The sequence below is a fragment of the Astyanax mexicanus genome, chromosome 3 (genome assembly GCF_023375975.1).
Source record: "Astyanax mexicanus isolate ESR-SI-001 chromosome 3, AstMex3_surface, whole genome shotgun sequence".
Lineage (NCBI taxonomy): Eukaryota > Metazoa > Chordata > Actinopteri > Characiformes > Acestrorhamphidae > Astyanax > Astyanax mexicanus.
The window spans coordinates 37,028,968-37,046,912 of record NC_064410.1 but is presented as its reverse complement, the minus strand read 5'-3'; the positions used below and the strand labels follow the sequence as shown (position 1 = coordinate 37,046,912).

The window sequence follows — 17,945 nt, the reverse complement described above, 5'->3', positions numbered from 1 at the left end:
CTCCAAAAATGACTACTTCTAGAATAACACAATAAACATTAGTCTGATAGGCTGCAACCATTTGCAGGAAAATGTGATGTAGTGAAAGATTATACAATACAGTACCTTGCAAGGTTTCAGTGATATTTTAGTGGAAAGTAAAATAAAGAAAAAATCCAGCAGATTAGGTATGTTTGCACTGCTAACACAATGCCCTGCTTTAGCAGCAACAAACATTGAGAAATCACATCTGTTGGTGACAGAGAGCCAAAGAGACAGACACAAACTCAGAAAAAACAGGCCACCTATAAATAGCACCTCTGAGTCGAAGGGAGTGGAAAGGCCACAAGGAGAAACCAAGAGCAAGCACGAGAGAAAGAAACGAGAACAAGAAACCCGCGACTGATTCTTGCAGTTCCTCTTTAATCAAACACAACAAATGCATATACGGCATCCATCAACAAAATTTACCTCAAAAGCACGTGTACACAAGTCATTGGGCAGCCGCATTATAGGAGTCACCTGTCACATTTACAAGCTCAGAGAAACTCTGTGTTTTTAAGGGTGCAGTAAATGTGAGTTACTGGATTTACTTAAGCAAAGTCATCTGTTATAATACAGGATCAGCTTTATTGTAGATTAATGTGGAAAAAGGCATTTTTGGGGGTTTATCTATAAATAAGAACCAAGAACCCACTGTACACTATATGCACAACATTAAAACACTAAAGTGATTTAATGAACTGCACTGGTATCAGAGCTATCAGACATAAATACATCATTATAATACAAACTATTCCCTTCCGTGTACTGTATTGAGAGAGGCAGGTGATTGTAGGCATATAGCCAAAATATCAGGGCTTCTTCCATTGCGTCATCCTTTATAATAAATAAAACAATACACACATCAATATATCAGTAGTTACTCAGCTGAGTTTGGCAAAACACTTTACACTAAAGCTCTTGATCTAAAAATAGATTAGATAAGTCTGAGAAACTGATGAGAGCAGAAAAGGATAGATAAGATGCACTGTTGGCCAAGCTGTTAGAAAAACGCTTGTATTCTTAACAAAAACAAAAGTGACATTTAAAAAACTGACCAAAAGTGCTGTAGGCTGGAGATTTATCTCCAATAAATTCATCACACATTTATCCTGGGTGTTGTTAAACCCACCATTATCCCACCAACCAGAATAGTTATGTACATCAATGTGTCTAGACTGCATATAGCATTATTAATGAGAAAATGGTATTGGGGATGTAAGGGATGAAGCTTTTCCTGATATAACCACTTAGAAAAATAACTATTCAGAATATACTGACATACATTTCACATATGTTTTTGGATATGATTAAATATCTGTAACTACAGTACAGCACAAAAGTCTCAACTACCTTCCATAAGGCTAAAGGCAATATGCTTCTAAGATATCATTTAGTGTTTGAAATTTAGTACAAAAACAGTAAAAAATAACATTTTTTGGTTTCACAGTTAGTTAGAATGACAATGGCACCGATGTTGAATCTATAAATAAAGGATCACTTAAGAAAGCCTGGTTAGTGTAACCAAATAGGCCTACTGTAAGATCCTCACATCATATAATACTTTTAATACTTTAACAATAGTTAACTGTGCTGTAGAATGGAAAACTGCATTTATTTTGCCATAGTTAAATAATTAGAGTTTGGTACATGAATGTAACACATGCCACAAACCTCAAACACTGATGTAAAACATGAGGAAGCGAGCAGGTGCTAGCAGGTGCTATGCTTAATATAACTACTACATATGAAGCTATATATAATAGCTTTATATACAGTTTACATACAAAGCCTAATTCTCTGCTGTAGGTAAGACTTTTGGACAGTACTGTAGTTGTTAACTGTTTCTCTTGTGTTGGTGTCTGACCCAAAATCTGAGTGAATGAAGAAATGCAAGAAAAGGTGCAACTGGTTGATGGGAATCAGTGGATTACCGCAAACCAAGGTCACAAATAACATTCATATTTCATTTAGCCCCACCATAATTAATGTTTTCCAGTGTTTCATTTGTGCTCTTAGCATTACAATCTTTTTAGAAATGTTAAATAATCTGTACCATTCAAATCGACAACTGGAAAGGATCCCACCTTGTTGGTATTGAAGCAAATGCACTATACTGTACTGAACTGATTTAAATGTGTACATCATTTTCACATGAATAAAAGGCTGCATGAAGATCTGTTAATGTGATTTTGGGATGGGTTACAATTGCAGCAATTACAATTGTACAAATGTTATAAGCTAGTTGGAGCATCATGGCCTATTTTTGGACTTTAGCTTATATCAACAGATTCTGGTGCTTTTTAGAACCTTTAAACAAGACAGATCTTTTTAAGAATCCATATATTTCTGCGAGTTGTCCTGGTTTTGTATATGCCAATTAATTTCACTAAGGAACTGAATTAAGGGCGTTAATAACTTTTAAAGAAGAAATATCAGAATAATAATTTGAATAGGCCCATACTCATATTTCAATAGCAGAAAAAATATTAATGTGTTATTAATGTCGAAATAATGTACATATTTGAATCAAGTACCAACAGTGCACTATTTTATTCACTATAGGAGTGAAGATGGTAAGTTGGTGGGCTACGTCTGAGAAACACTTCAAACGCATCATGACCTTTACTCATCGTCCAGCTTTATGGCTTTTAGGAGTAGGTGCTAGAGTAAACATCTACGCAAATCCACCTGTGTGCCAAATCTGTCACATGTAGGGTGTTCTAACTGGGCACGTTTCTTCTTCTGCTCTGTCCGAGGTAGTCTCCCACACGGTATTGATCGTACTGTGCTCTATGAAGATTGTGCGGTGCTAAAGGGTGTCATACAGGCTCTACTCTGAAATTAAACTCTGTGTATCCTTTTTTTTTATTCCCCAAGACATCGGATTTATTTAATTTCACTTCAAGCTTAATACCTTAGCTGTAGCATGTTCTGCTCATCAAACTATGAAAAAGAAAATGGCTGTACATAAAAGTGCCTATCGCAACATGCTTAGTTAAAATATACCAGACTATGAGGTTGAGTAATCTATAATGACCACACTTTATCGTCAACTGATAAAGAAAGTTCAGTCCAAACGACAGAGCTATGGCTAAATATATTAATAAATACTATAAATAAATAACTCAGTACACAAACAACTCATGTAGTAAGTAATAAATAAATAATGTATAATACATCCGTTTGCCATACAATAATATTACAGCTTTCCTATAGCAGATAAACCAGTTCACTATGAGGCAGTAATAACTAACTGTATTAGTCCTCAAAATGTTCTAGCTGTGTTTCTGGACAGAGCAATACTCTACTGTAGTACATACTGCATATTTCATAAATAAAACAAGATAATGCACCAAGGAGTCGGAAGAATGTACATATTTTTACAGTAGCGCCAGAGCGTCTTTTCAGGAAAGAAAAGTGCGCTCTAAAGTTGAGAAACTTTTGTTTTTGTTCAGTCAGCAGGGAAAAACATGATTATACTTAACATTTAGTGGCAAATCCACGCATTATTATCCCCTTTGCTTTTAACTGAACTATCTACTGTCTACACTGTTAAGTAACCTATAGTTTAATGGGTTTATCCCCAAGTCAGTGTCCATATGTGGGCAGTTTAACCTGTTCGGAAAAAGCTTAATTTCTATTATATAACACTGCTGACTGTAAATGGATTCATGGCACAAAAACAAAGAAAATCCTAGATGGAATGTACTGAACACTTACAAACACAATTATTTCAACATACATTACATAATCAATATGTAACAGGGTTGGAGTACAGGAAAAGCACTTACAAATCGAAACTTGTGATGTTTCTGCACAGCTACTAGAATATCATCAAATCGATGAGGATTAAAACTCGGATATATCAGCCAAATAAAGCATTAATGAATGTTTTTTTTTTTAACACAAGGAAAACGTGTCTCTTGTTCATGTGTGCTCATGCACATGTATAGTCAATGCTGTTTTCCCTACTTTGGCCCCTGTCTGGGAGTGACTGTGGAGATGAGCTATACCTGGAGACTAAAATATGGCAGATCAGTGGTTTAAGCCTGGATTCCAGTAGTGAGGGATTTAGGGTGTGGGTGTCTGTGCCGGTGGGTCAGTGCGTTGTGTCGGAATGCTATGAGCAGAATACTGGCAGTACCGTACTGTGTACTGTGTACAGTAGCCAGGAGTCTGTGTTGCAATCAGCAGGTGGATGGTCCAGTGGGACCCCTTGGGTTTTAGGGCTCCCAGTCATCATCATGGTGTTGAGAGGCGATGATGACAACAACGGTGAGTATGGTGCAGAGGACGATAGAAGCGATGCCCACTGCCAGACTGATGAAGGAAAAGTTGCGCGCCTCACGGGATGCTATTTCCGCTGTCACCATGTCGCCACGGGCAATGGCAGTACGGACCTGATGGGGAGAAATTGACAATACAAAATTTAACAATGCTGTACAATACAGTCACTGCTGAAAATAATAAACAAACATATATCCCAAATGCTACGTCTGCAAGAGGAGGAAAATATGGTTTTATCCGTGCTACCATCATTCCAGAGAACACAGTTTTATTGACAGTACACCTCTAATGGAAATGGACAAGCTGTGTGTATATTTGCACATCTGTATCATCAAAGGGTGCATTAAACAGAGCTGAATTGGTTTATTGATGCCATCTTTCAGAAAAGTGGAGTTTCAGTGGGTGCCATTACTAACTATACAGACATTCTGATCTTAATAACACTCTTGTGGCTAACTGCAATCAAATCCTTACAGAAATGCTCCAATGTCTTGTAGAAAGCCTTCCCTGGACAGTTGTTGTTCCAACAAAAGCAGGATCCACTCTTTTTAATGATTTTAAAATTAAATAAAAAAATAATAAGCAGGTGTCCCATACTTTCAGCCATATAGTTTATTTCCACCTAAGAGTTGCACAATTAAAACATTTATTTGTGGATGGTGGAATACTCTTAATAGAGTGCCTGATACACTGCAGCAATACCCAGTGTCACTGCCTGGCTGAAAATAGTACACAAACAAAAATAACATCAGATCAGCAGCGCACAGAATGCTGCGATCAGAAACTGACCAAAGATGAGCAACAGATGGGCTACAGTCTGTAACTGTACAGAACTAGAGTAGGCACTTACATAACTAGAAGATAGTAAGTCATTGGTTTGAAAAGATAGGACAGTGGTTTTACAGCCAAATGTTCTCATGATCCCTTTACTTTTAAACTACTGTGAACTTAAGACCGCTCTAAAATATGCCTGATTAAAGGAAATTCTCATCTCCCAGCTGAATCGGCTTCCTAAAATGAAATTCAGGGCGCATTCTCATTTTCATGGCATTAGCCTGCAGACCTACCTGCACGGCTTTGATGATTGCGATGATGCCAGTTGGCCAGAAGCAGCAGACAGTGGTCAAGACAGCTATGGGCAGATAATCGTGAGGTGGGCGGCGCGGTTCCATCAGAGCAATGCCGGGGGGCATCTGCATGGCCATCTGTCCCGGGGCCACACCTGGATGTGGTGCGCCATTAGGCAGATAAGGCTGACCCTGAGCCAGAGAGAAACAGGAGACTGATCAGCTCAAGCAATCTGCATGAAGATGCACATCACTAATTAAGATATCTTCCACTCTGTAACATCTGCACTGCCCATAAGGACATCTTGGCAAGTGAAAATAGCTTGGCTGCAGGCAACTATTAATCTAGTATCTCTTATTATGTAACTACTGTAGGATGATTATATAGTTATTCAACATATTCCCCATCAATTATCTTAATGGGCTGACAGATAATTCTACTTTCTTACATCATTATTTTCAAAGAAAGTTATCTTCAACTTAACTGCCTTTGCAGAAAATAAATTGCTTAAATATATACACAAAATATTTGAAATGGGTACATTATTAGGAATAATAATATGAAAAATAACTTATAACTAATTAGAGAGACAGGCAGAATAACAGAGACTGACAAATATATTTTTTCAAACAGATTTGACCTTTGTTACAATTAAATAAATATAGATACTAGAGGTGTAACAAATCACATAAAAAAGTAAACAGTGGCTTGCATAAAGGGGGCGTGTCTGTAGCACCCGACTTTGTCTTAGAGCAACAGAATATACTTTGGAAAATTATCTGTAGGGGTGTGACGAGACACTAATATCACGAGACGAGACACGACACTGGGTTCACGAGAACGAGATGAGACGACTGTTTTTTCTCACACATTGATTCTATAAGAAATAGAAATAAGAATAAAATAATTAAAATAAAACTTTTCTAAGTCTTATATAGTGCAAATAAGTGCAAACCACAACCAGTCATATTAAGCCTAGGGTTTGTGTTTTTTTTCTCTCCTAAATCTCTTGTAATTTAACTATGCATAACCATAACCAGTCATATTAAGACTATGCTTGAAGTGCAAACAGAGAACTTTTTTTTTTAAATACAGTACAGAGCTAAGGGATTAGTACAACTGCCTATGAAACAAACAGTCACGTGTATGATTTACTTACAGTATTTACATATGGTTTGTGTCTTGTTGGTCACTCTGTTACCGTGTATTGTTTCCACTGGAAAGCCAAAATGCAGCCAGACATACAACTTAAAAATAGCAGAAGCATGTTCTATGCAAATGCCCGAATTTTCCTCTTCTGCTGAGAGCTGCTTTCACTGCTCAGCCACCATACTTGCTGCTATCGATACTGTGTTGCCAAATCCCTCTTAAAAAGTCCACACTAAACTGTTTTTTTTCCCTGCGAGACAGGTTCTTATATTATAGGTATCTTATATTGTTTTTATTTCATACTGATTAAATGTTAAGATTTATATGTATATTTTGACCATACATTTAGGCCATATTTAGTGTTGTAGGCAAGACCTGATTGATGCCACCTCAGTGATAAAACATTTGAGGAACTGTTGACAACAACATTACCATGAAAAGTACTTTAAAAATTGATAATTGTATTTACCAAAACAATGTTTCATTTAATTACACTGAAATGAAGATATTGGCAATTATTTAGCATGTGTGCTAAATGTTAGTGTCTGTATGTTTGTTTTATGTATTTTGCATAGCCCTTATTTTGTTTGCCCAAATTCAGTTTAGGAGTACCACATGTACAAGAACCTATAGCTCACATTTCCCCAGATGGTAGTATGATAACCATATAATTACCAAGCCAGCCATGCTTTTAATATTACTGAATCACTTTTAATAACTATATTTTACACAGACAGCAGTAATCATCTTAACACTGAGGGGGCAGCTGTGGCCTGAAGGTAGAAAAAGCTTTCTTGTGATGGGAAGGTTGCTGCCTTAATGCCCCAAATCAAGAGGACATAACTGAAATGCTCTTGAGCAAGGCACATAACACCCAACTGCTCCCCAGCCCTGGCATGCAGGACTGCCCAATGCCCTGCGCACATACACCACTGATGTTTATATGTTATACATTATATGCATTGTTTGTTATACATTTGACTAATTTGTTTCTTAGCGTAGATGCCATTTAATTGTATAAAGCTATTTTGTTCACCGTTATGCCTATCAATAGTGAATTACAAGCGTTTTGACATGATCTGACTCACCCCTGTTCCAATAGGATAGACTGGGACGTAGGCTGTGCAGGGCTGCAGCTGTAGAGGGTATCCCGGGTGCAAGTAGCCCACTGGAGGATGGGGAACAGTACTCCCAGGTCCGTGTGTTTGTATTGTGTAGCCGTTTGGAGCCCCCTGAGGCCCAAGCGTCCCGCAGTGAAACTGGGTCTCTTGCAGGTATCCCTCTGAGCCTGGAGGCGGAGGAGGCGGCGGGTAATTAGGTTGGGGGGCACAGCCAGGTGGGGGAGGATGTGGAGGCATGTTTGGGTCCTGTGAGGGCAGGTAGGGCGGAGGAGCCATTTGGTTCATCTGCTGCGACATGGCCTGCCTGCCAGCCGCCTCCTCTAGAGCTGAGATCAGACAGAAGAGAGAGAGAGATAAGCTCAGAGTATCAGTAACAGTAGAGACAAAACTGATAATGTTTTCTCAGATCCTGAGTATCTGAACCCATTAGAAAACTGGGTCAGACATTATTGCTGCAGTCCCTTGCAGCTTATTTACGCAGCCATCATTTCATCCCCTCATATTAGATGGATAAAAGAGAATAAACACATTGAATGGTAATGAATCGTAATGTAATGTGGCTTGCATGTTAGCTTCAGGCTAAGGCATTAATCAGGCTAGAGTGTTGGGTTTAGCTATTGCCTCAGTTTTACACTGTTTTAGCGGTTTAAACCCACCCTTTCACACTGAGTGTAAGACTGTAATGAGTGCTCCAACCCTGCCATTTAAATACTTTTAAATAAAGCACAGTACAGCTCAGCCAATCCAAACAAAGGTCATTAACATACAGCTCTGGAAAAAAAAAGAGACCATTTAAAAATGATGAGTTTCTTTGATTTTACCAAATTGAAAACCTCTGGAATATAATCAAGATAAGGCTGGATGATCATAAGCCATCAAACCAAGCTGAACTGCTTAAATCTTTGCACCAGGAGTGGCATAAAGTTATCCAAAAGCAGTGTGTAAGACTGGTGGAGGAGTACATACCAAGGTGCATGAAAACTGTGATTAAAACCCAGGGTTATTCCACCAAATATTGATTTCTGATATATAAACACTTTATGAATATGAACTTGTTTTGTTTGCATTATTTGATGTCTGAAAGTTTCTGACATTTCTCACTTTCTGCAAATAAATGCTCTAAATTACAATATTCTTATTTTGAATTTGGGAGAAATGTTGTCCATAGTTTGAAGAATAAAACGTTATGTTATGTAATGTTAGTTTTACTATTACATATATCTATAAATAGCAACATCAGAGAAACTAATTCAGAGAATGAAGTAGTCTCTTATTTTCTTCCAGAGCTGTATGTCTACATAATGTTGAATTTGTCATATTGAGCATAACTAGGCATAACCAGAATAGCATTTCTATAATTGCTTCTTGTGGATGGGCATGGTCTAAACAGCGCTATGTAACTCTTGATGAAGCATGTAAGATAATGCTCATGAGAACTGCATAATACTGCATATCAAGAGTCATACTTCTGAACAATATTTGTATAATACTCTAACACACCAGTGTACATGATTCCTTCACTTTCAGTGATGGCTCTGTGTCTCTCAGATTTAACGGAAATGCACAATATTCTTCAAGGAAAGTCCAAAATGCAATTAAGAGTGAACCCAGGAGCTCGGAGTACCATTTCTTGCATTATGATTCTTTAAATGCACATTAAAACACACTACCTGTTTTATTTTATTTTACGGTAGTGGTTGCAAAAGGGTAATGAAAAACTAATAATAATCAATTTACTGTGTGAAACATTCATTATTAGAATTCAATAGAAAGGCTTAATATCAACAAATATCAAATGAGTTCTTTAACAGATGTCAAAACTGTACTGTAATGGTTTACAATAAGGATTAATACTTTAGGCCATATAGAAATGGTGATCTTTATTTTGTAGAAAGTATTTTATAGACAACAAGTTATTGTAAAGACAACTCCAGCCTGTATAGGGCTGGCTAGGACAATCAAAACATTAGTAGGCAGTGGGCACAACAGTAGGCAGTGTATGTTCCTAAAATGCAGAATTAATCTGAAAAGTGATATAAATAAATACAGAATCTCTGTGAAAAGATTTGTTATACATCCTTCATTTCTGGTCTTTTAAAGCCAGTGTTCTTAAGTACACCTGGAGTTTCTCTGCATTACAGTGCATCTGATGAAAGCCTTCCTATCACAGGTCAGTGCATGACATTTAGCTGATGTTTTTCTTCTAAGCAATTTCTGTTTTTCATTTTCCTTCTGAGGAACAGTGTGTTTTACTGCAAATTATACTGTTTTAACATTATCATAGCAATGCGCACCTTCACAATACTCACATCACAAGACATGCAATGACACATGCAAGACTTCTAAACCATATTAAACCATATCAGATCATGCTACAACTTGCATAATATACAGTAAAAGAAACTCCCACACACAGAGTTCATTATTGATATCAAAACATGTTGAATCACTGGCTTCTACAAAAATCTGGTGAAAATATTTTTTTATTTTGCAATACATCTCAGAACAGCAAACTATCCAACTGTATTTTTTCCAATATCATGCAATACTGTGTGTTAATTATATTTATATAAAAAAAACAATATAGTCAATATAGTAAAGACTATTTTATTCACCTATGCAACATTTTTGCAGACAAAACTATAGCACACTACACATTTAATAAGCCTTTTAACTTTACATCAAGTGGTTTTATTTTATTAAGTGACAAATTGACAATTCTTGCCAGACACTACTGTTCGTGATCACTTACTATACTGTCCATAGTGGGTGGTAATGCTTTTTATGAGGTACGTTTGAGGACAAAATAATTAGGCCGCATGTAAAAAATGTATGTTTTTTTTTCTATTTCTCTTCCCTTTTCTCCCCAATTTACACGGCTGATTACCCAATCCACGTATTAGGAATCCCCCTATCACTAGTGCTGCCCCAACACAAGGAGTGTGAAGACTAGCACATGCCTCCTCTGATACATGTGATGTGAGCTACTGCCTATTTTCAAACTGCTAATAATGTAGCATTGCAGAGTAGCATCACAGCAAGCTCAAAGGAAAGCGCAGCGTCTCGGTTCCGATACATCAGCTCACAGACACCTTGTGCCGTGGACATCACCCTTTGGAGTGATGTGGAGCGAGAGCGCCATTCACTAGTATCTTGGCAGTTGTTCTGGGCTCTTTAGAGACATCACTCATTTACTAGCTTTCTTTCCAGTGTCTTTAAAATGTTATGTTACAAAATCCATGCTCTGTTTTAAAATGATTTAAGGAAGCTAAAAAAAAGTAAAATTCCAGGGGGGTAATAATTTTGTCCTCAAATGTATTTCCAGTACAGGAGTGGCACGGTGGAGCCTGTGGACCAATCCCTCCAACAGGCCTTATTTGAACTCTGATAATTAACGTCATTGGCCCACAGGCCAGAGTTCTCACTTACAAGATAAGACCTCACAAGTTGTCCCCTGATGCTACACTTCATGACCAATTTACATACTGCTATGCTATGACATTTGACAAAGCAAAATAAAAGGACAAGATGTTTTTAATGAGCCACAATATCCTTGCAGTGTCCCTAAGCAGGCCTGACTCTACCTCTATCATGTTTCACAGATGATGTCATGTGAATTGGTGGAGACATGTATGGGAGAAATTAGATATTGTTCCCAGTTTCTTCTGAATTATTTAAAAGACAGTACATTCTACCCTGTGATATTGTGCTTATTTCCCTAGTCAGTTCATTCAGACTGTTCAGACTCATTCAGTCAATTCACATGGACAGATGCTGAAACACTGGATTCCAAGAATAGAAGACTAGCCTCCATTATGCTTGCCACATGACTATATTTAGATTCTCGAGGACATGATTTCTGGGGCCTAAAATGGGGTCAAAACTTACAAATTCTGATGTTTCAACTGATGATGTTGAAAATACTGGGCAAATACTTTTGATGATTACTCAGTTTGTGCACATAACATGTCAATCCAGCTGTGGCTCTGTTACACAGAACATGAATCCGTTCCAGTGAAGGGTATTGATAACATGGGGCAGCATGGGGGTTGGGTGGGTATGTGAGCGGGAGGGAGGGATGGAGAGCAATAGAGAGATATAGGGTTAGGGAGGGAGAGAGATAGAGTGATATATATGGATGGTGAGGGAGAGAAAGATGCTGGAGGACAGGCCATTATGTAACCCCTGACATCGTAACAGGGGTAATGTGGGTAAGGATGCAGGATGCAGTGGCACAACAACAATGTATGTATGGGGGGTGGAAAATAGAAAAAGAGAGAAACAGATAGAAGGATAGGTAAACGGATAGATAAGAACAGAAATGCAGTGAACTCAACACAATTACAATCAATTCAAAGCCATTTTTCATCTTTTTTTTTTATTCTGTGTCTAAGGAACTGCTGATAAAATCTCTCAATTGTCTACACAGCAAACAACAAACCATAGCTTACATAATGTTGGAGTAAAAACCTTCAGGTTTGAAGTTTAAAGCCAAAAGGTTATAAAATAGATTTAAGATTAAGGATTTAAGATTTAAAAATCTTACACCTGGCAGTGACTCATTTAGCCAATTATTTAGTGTCAGATTAAATTAACTTAATTTTTACCAATACAACCTCTAATTCGTTATTTATATATTTATATTTATATTTATATATTTATATATGCCGCTAATCGGCCTTCACGTCCACACACAATGAACCCCATAGACGCATGCACACTGAGATTTTTTTAGGCCTGTTAATTCACTGATTTTCCTGTCTATACAAATGCATATATATACATATATATTAAACGCATTGGGCTGGAAGGATGGACGTGTGCGGCGCTCGTCCCCGTGAATTGAGCTGCACAGAGTTGCGGGAGCGCGCAGAGCGGCAGAACGCTCTTTAATCTCCACCCGTTTTCCTACAGGCCCCGCCCCCTGAACAGGGATTGGGTGTTAACCGTTAATTAAGCTGTAGTTAAGCTGCAAGGCAACTTCATTAGATAAAATAACGTCTGCCTTTAAAATCGCTTTTCATGCTAAACATACGACAGTGCTAAGTATAATAATGATGGTTTTATTGTTTTGGTAAGATGGGCAGTGTGATAACACATGCAGTGTGAACGGGTTGGTTGCTAAGGAACGCCGATGCCCTTGCAGCGGTCCGATTCTGTAGAGCCTACTACGCAGCCAATCACTGTGCAGGAGGAGGAACACCATCAGCCAATTACAGCGTCAGAACGAGGACCGAACAGTGTGTATATATTAGCGCAGGAGGCGGGAACCTTACACCTGTCACCAATCACAGCTATGGATAGGGTGCGCCTAGCCAATCCGAGGTCAGGGGGCGGAGCTTTCCCGAAAACGAGTGGGAAACAACACACCGCTGTAGCGAGATCGTGCGTCACAGACTAATAAAGATTGTAAATTAGCCTCTAAATGAACAAAATTAATTTATAGATTTTTGCACCGTTTTGATGCAACACGGCATTCTCAATTAAAATCGCTATAACAAATAAAGACATGTGAACAAATCAACACAACACTGAAATAAAGTAGAATAAAGACAATAATGCAGAAAGTGGGTATTTTACCGTGTTTTTCCGAAGACATCCCGATCCGTTCTGCGATGCCTCTCCGCTGTCCCTCCACAATCCGCTGTGAGGAGGAAAATCAGCCGACACGTCTGCCTGCCTTTGTGTCGATTTAAAGCCTTAAAACTGGGCAGTGGTGACAGCAGCTCTTAGCTAGGAGAGCATCTTCAGATGGATCATCTCAGTCTAGCCCGCTTCTGCTGCTGTAAATCCCTGTGTCTCGCGCTGCTTTCTTTTCTTTATTTCTCCAATTCAGCACCACAGCAGCACATCCACCTCTACCAGCTGAAAACAGGTTTCCCTCAACGCCTCGCGTTACACTGAATTTATCAGCCGCACGGTGTGGTTGTCTTAAAGAGACAGAGCCATCTGTGTGGAATAGTATAATGGCATCTGAAACCAACCGCTGGGAATAATTCATAAAGCAGGCTCTCACAGCAAGACGGGCAACCTCAGCCAAACCTGTGAGAACTGGCCAAGGATTTGACTCAGACTCCTCTTCCTAACAACACAGCTCTTCATTTATAAACATATTAATTGGTCAACGAAGAAATCCTGTCAGGAATTTCATAAATAATAAGTTACACAGATAATTTCCCAATAATAGGATAAAAGGTCCTCAACTCTGTTACCCCCATATTTTGCTCAAATTTACTAATACTCTTTATCCATAGAATAATTATATTTATGTGATATATTCTACATTTGTTAAGCTATAATTGGTTCCTCAATTACTACTTCCAATATGGTGTTGTTAGATTATAGTTTTTTTTGTGACCTCACCTCAATATTATCCACATTATGTTATATATTATTGCAGAAATATGTTATTTTATAAAGCTTTTTTGAAGCTAAAACATCCTTTAGTCAAAACAATCCTGTATACGTAATAATGAAAACACAGCTCTGGAAGAAATTGAGACCACTTAATTTTCTGAATCAGTTTCTCTGATTTTGCTATTTATAGGTATATGTTTGAGTAAAATGAACATTGTTGTTTTATTCTAGAAACTACAGATAACTTCTCTCCCAAATTCCTTTTTTTTTGCGATTTAGAGCATTTATTTGCAAATTTTTTTTTAAAAAAGGGCGGAAATAACAAAAAAGATGCAGAGCTTTCAGACCTCAAATAGTGAAAAAAAAGTTCATATTCATAAAGAATAAACCCTGGTTTTTAATCACAGTTTTAAATGTATCGTTATAGTAAACTATAGTGAACATAGTAAAAACAAAGTTGCTTTGGTTGTTATTGGACCATTAAAATCACTAGACAGATTAATCAGGAGCAAAGTGTATTGATATAGTAATTCAGCAAAGATGCCAGTGACTGTTCTTTGGATAACACATCTACCCACCAACAGTGATCCAAATAACCTCTCTATTCATTAATCTCTATTCATCACTGCTTTCTCCAATCTTGCATTTGGATATTAACTAAAAATAAATTTGAACAGTTCTGAAACTAGGCGTAAAGGATAGACACTTTGTTGGTGCGTGATTTCTTTATATTGTGCTGTGGAAACAGTGTCTAAATGAAATTTAAGCTATGTTGGCTGTAAGGACTACCTGTAAAAAGTATTTATTATTATATTTCAGACCTCAAATAATGCAAAGAAAAGTTCATATTCATAAAGACTTAAGAGTTCAGAAATCAATTAAGTGAACACATATTTAAACAGTTCTGAAGCTACTGTAAAAAATATTCATTATTACTGTGCAGTTGATTCTTGGAGACCGGTTTGAGACGATATCTTTGGATGATATCTCAAATTACCATAATATAATTCAGATGAATTATGAAGTTATACTAGTTTTGTGTTTAATAAGTGGCATTAAGCACCTATGTTACTCACTGACCTGTACACCTGTACAGAAGATAAACCGGATAGAAGTTGATTTGTTTCCATGGTGACCATTCCCTCAGGATACCTTCCACCACTGTGTCACTGGCCATCAACTCACGTAACTTATACTAGCAATGTTCTATTGTAAATCCTGTCCAAAGAGAACATTTACAGGTTTACCATCACACTCGCTATTTCTGTAAGTCCCTACGTCTGTCTTGGTTGCAAAAAGTGAGCAAGCAAACTTGATATACATTGTCCTTTTTTCTGATCTGTGTGGCACAATATGTGTGTCAAACTGAGTAGGAGGTGAAATATGCAGAAAGGGACATCTCAAAAACAAAGCAACAACTGGTAATATATTCCATAGGTCTGCTAGATATCACACTCCTATAATTCGTAACTACTGACACTCGGCGCATGTGGCAGGGCATCCAGACCATCACCAACTACAAGTCACCCTCCCCTGCTTGTAACAGTGATGCCTCCCTTCCAGATGCACTGAACTCCTTCTACGCAAGGTTCGAAGCACAGAACTACACGACAGCAAGGAAGACTACACCTCCTCCAAACGACCAGGTACTGTGCCCGTCCTCAGCTGATGTGCGGAAAACTCTACTCAGAGTCAACCCACGGAAAGCCCCAGGACCAGACAGCATACCTGGCAGAGTGCTCAGAGGATGTGCAGAACAACTCACGGATGTTCTCACGGACATTTTCAACATCTCTCTGAGTACTGCAATCGTGCCGACGTGCTTCAAGACGACCACCATCGTCCCTGTGCCGAAGAAGTCTCAAGTGTCCTGCCTTAATGACTACCGTCCCATTGCACTTACTCCCATCATCATGAAGTGCTTTGAGAAGCTGGTCATGAGGCACATCAAAAACCAGCTCCCGTCCTCACTGGACCCTCTGCAGTTTGCGTATCGTCCAAACAGATCAACAGACGATGCCATCTCTACTGCGCTCCACCTGGCTCTCACCCACCTGGACAACAAAGACTGCTATGTTCGAATGCTGTTCATCGACTTCAGTTCAGCATTCAACACCACCATCCCTCAGCATCTGATAGGAAAACTGAGCTTGCTGGGCCTGAACTCCTCCCTCTGCAACTGGGTTTTAGACTTCCTGACTGAGAGACCACAATCAGTCAGGATTGGAAACAACACCTCCAGCACCACCATACTGAGCCCCGGCGCCCCCCAGGGCTGTGTGCTCAGCCCACTGCTGTTCACTCTGCTGACTCATGACTGTACTGCAAAGTACAGCTCAAACCACATCATCAAGTTCGCTGATGACACAACTGTAGTTGGCCTCATCAGCAAGAACGACGAGTCAGCATACAGAGAGGAGGTGCAGTGGCTGATGGACTGGTGCAGAACCAACAACCTATCTCTTAACGTGGATAAAACCAAGGAGATGGTTGTTGACTTCAGGAGAGCTCCAGGTGTCCACCACCCGCTGAACATCAACGGCTCTGCTGTGGAAATTGTGGATAACACCAAGTTCCTCGGTGTTCACATTGCAGAGAACCTCACCTGGTCCCTCAACACCAGCTCCATAACCAAGAAAACCCAGCAGCGCCTCTACTTCCTGCGGAGACTGAGGAAAGCACATCTCCCACCCCCCATCCTCACCATGTTCTACAGAGGCACTGTAGAAAGCATCCTGAGCACCTGCATTACCGTCTGGTTTGGGAATTGCAACACCTCAGACCGCAAGACCCTACAGCGGATAGTGCGGACAGCTGAGAAAATCATCGGAGTCTCTCTTCCCTCCATCACTGAGATCTACACCACACGCTGCATCCGCAAAGCCACCAGCATTGTGGACGACCCCACCCATCCCTCACACGGACTCTTCGCTCTGATGCCGTCCGGCAGAAGATACAGGAGCATCCGAGCCTCCACTACTAGACTCTGCAACAGCTTCATCCACCAGGCAGTCAGACTTCTCAACGCACAGAGACAGAACTGAACCCCCACCCCACCCACCACCCACCCAACACACTCGCACAAAACTAAACTGTACACCCCCCCCCCCTTTACACAAAACTAAACTGTACACCCGCCCCCCCTTTACACTGAACTTCACCCACACACGCACACAGAGGCTGACATGACTTTATTTGCTGCACTCTTAAAAACTATAAACTCTACCTCAGTAACTGCTGTGATTATATATGTTCTATATGTTACAGTATGTCACACATCTCTGCACCTTATCCCTACTATACACTTTATTATACCGTATCGGTACTGCACTGTCCTGTCTTTAAATTGTCTCGTCTTTTGTATTTATTGTATTTATTGTTATTTAGTGTTATAATTTTATAATTTTATGTTGCACTGTCGTCACTCCTGCACTTTATGTTGTCTATTGCTTGTTGTTCTATGTTGCACCATGGTTCCGGAGGAACGTAATTTCATCACACTGTGTACCTGTACTCAGATGTAATGACAATAAAAGCCTCTTGACTTGACTTGACTTGACTTGTAATGACAGTATTACTGAAGATGATCCTCATAAAACTTGGCTCAAGGACTCTTTTTTTTTTTTTTTAGAGGATTTTATTACTGTGTAATGACTTACAGTATATGACTGTCTCGTCCTTGATACAGTAGGAACAACGCAGACACAGTCTTTCACAGTCTCTCTTTCTCTCTCTCACCTTGTCTCACACTCTCACACGCACGCACACGCACGCACGCACGCACGCACGCACGCACGCACGCACGCACACAGTAAACATGTCAAGTGCACATCTGGACCATATTTTAAAGCCATAATCATTTATAAAGTCTTTAAAAGCTCAATGTGCTTATTACTGGACCCCCATTTGACATGTCCATTTAAGACAGACAGCAACAGC

General features: G+C 39.2%; 1 protein-coding gene across 1 annotated transcript; it reads right to left on the bottom strand.

Moving 5' to 3' along the window:
* Window positions 1-382: 382 nt before the first annotated feature.
* Window positions 383-13,688, bottom strand: prrt1 (proline-rich transmembrane protein 1). The gene is made up of 4 exons (XM_007228526.4): window positions 13,230-13,688; window positions 7,617-7,975; window positions 5,379-5,570; window positions 383-4,424 (listed from the first exon to the last, which is right to left on the bottom strand). The coding sequence occupies exons 1-4, from the start codon at window positions 13,246-13,248 to the stop codon at window positions 4,248-4,250; spliced, it is 747 nt and encodes a 248-aa protein (XP_007228588.3). The 5' UTR covers window positions 13,249-13,688; the 3' UTR covers window positions 383-4,247.
* Between the last annotated feature and the right edge of the window lie 4,257 nt (window positions 13,689-17,945).

Excerpts from the sequence above, each read along its gene's own strand:
- prrt1 (XM_007228526.4), bottom strand. Across the intron at positions 5,571-7,616 it reads TCTATCCTATTGGAACAGGG|GGTCAGCCTTATCTGCCTAA; the intron begins GTGAGTCAGATC and ends TCTCTGGCTCAG. Across the intron at positions 4,425-5,378 it reads CAATCATCAAAGCCGTGCAG|GTCCGTACTGCCATTGCCCG; the intron begins GTAGGTCTGCAG and ends TCTCCCCATCAG.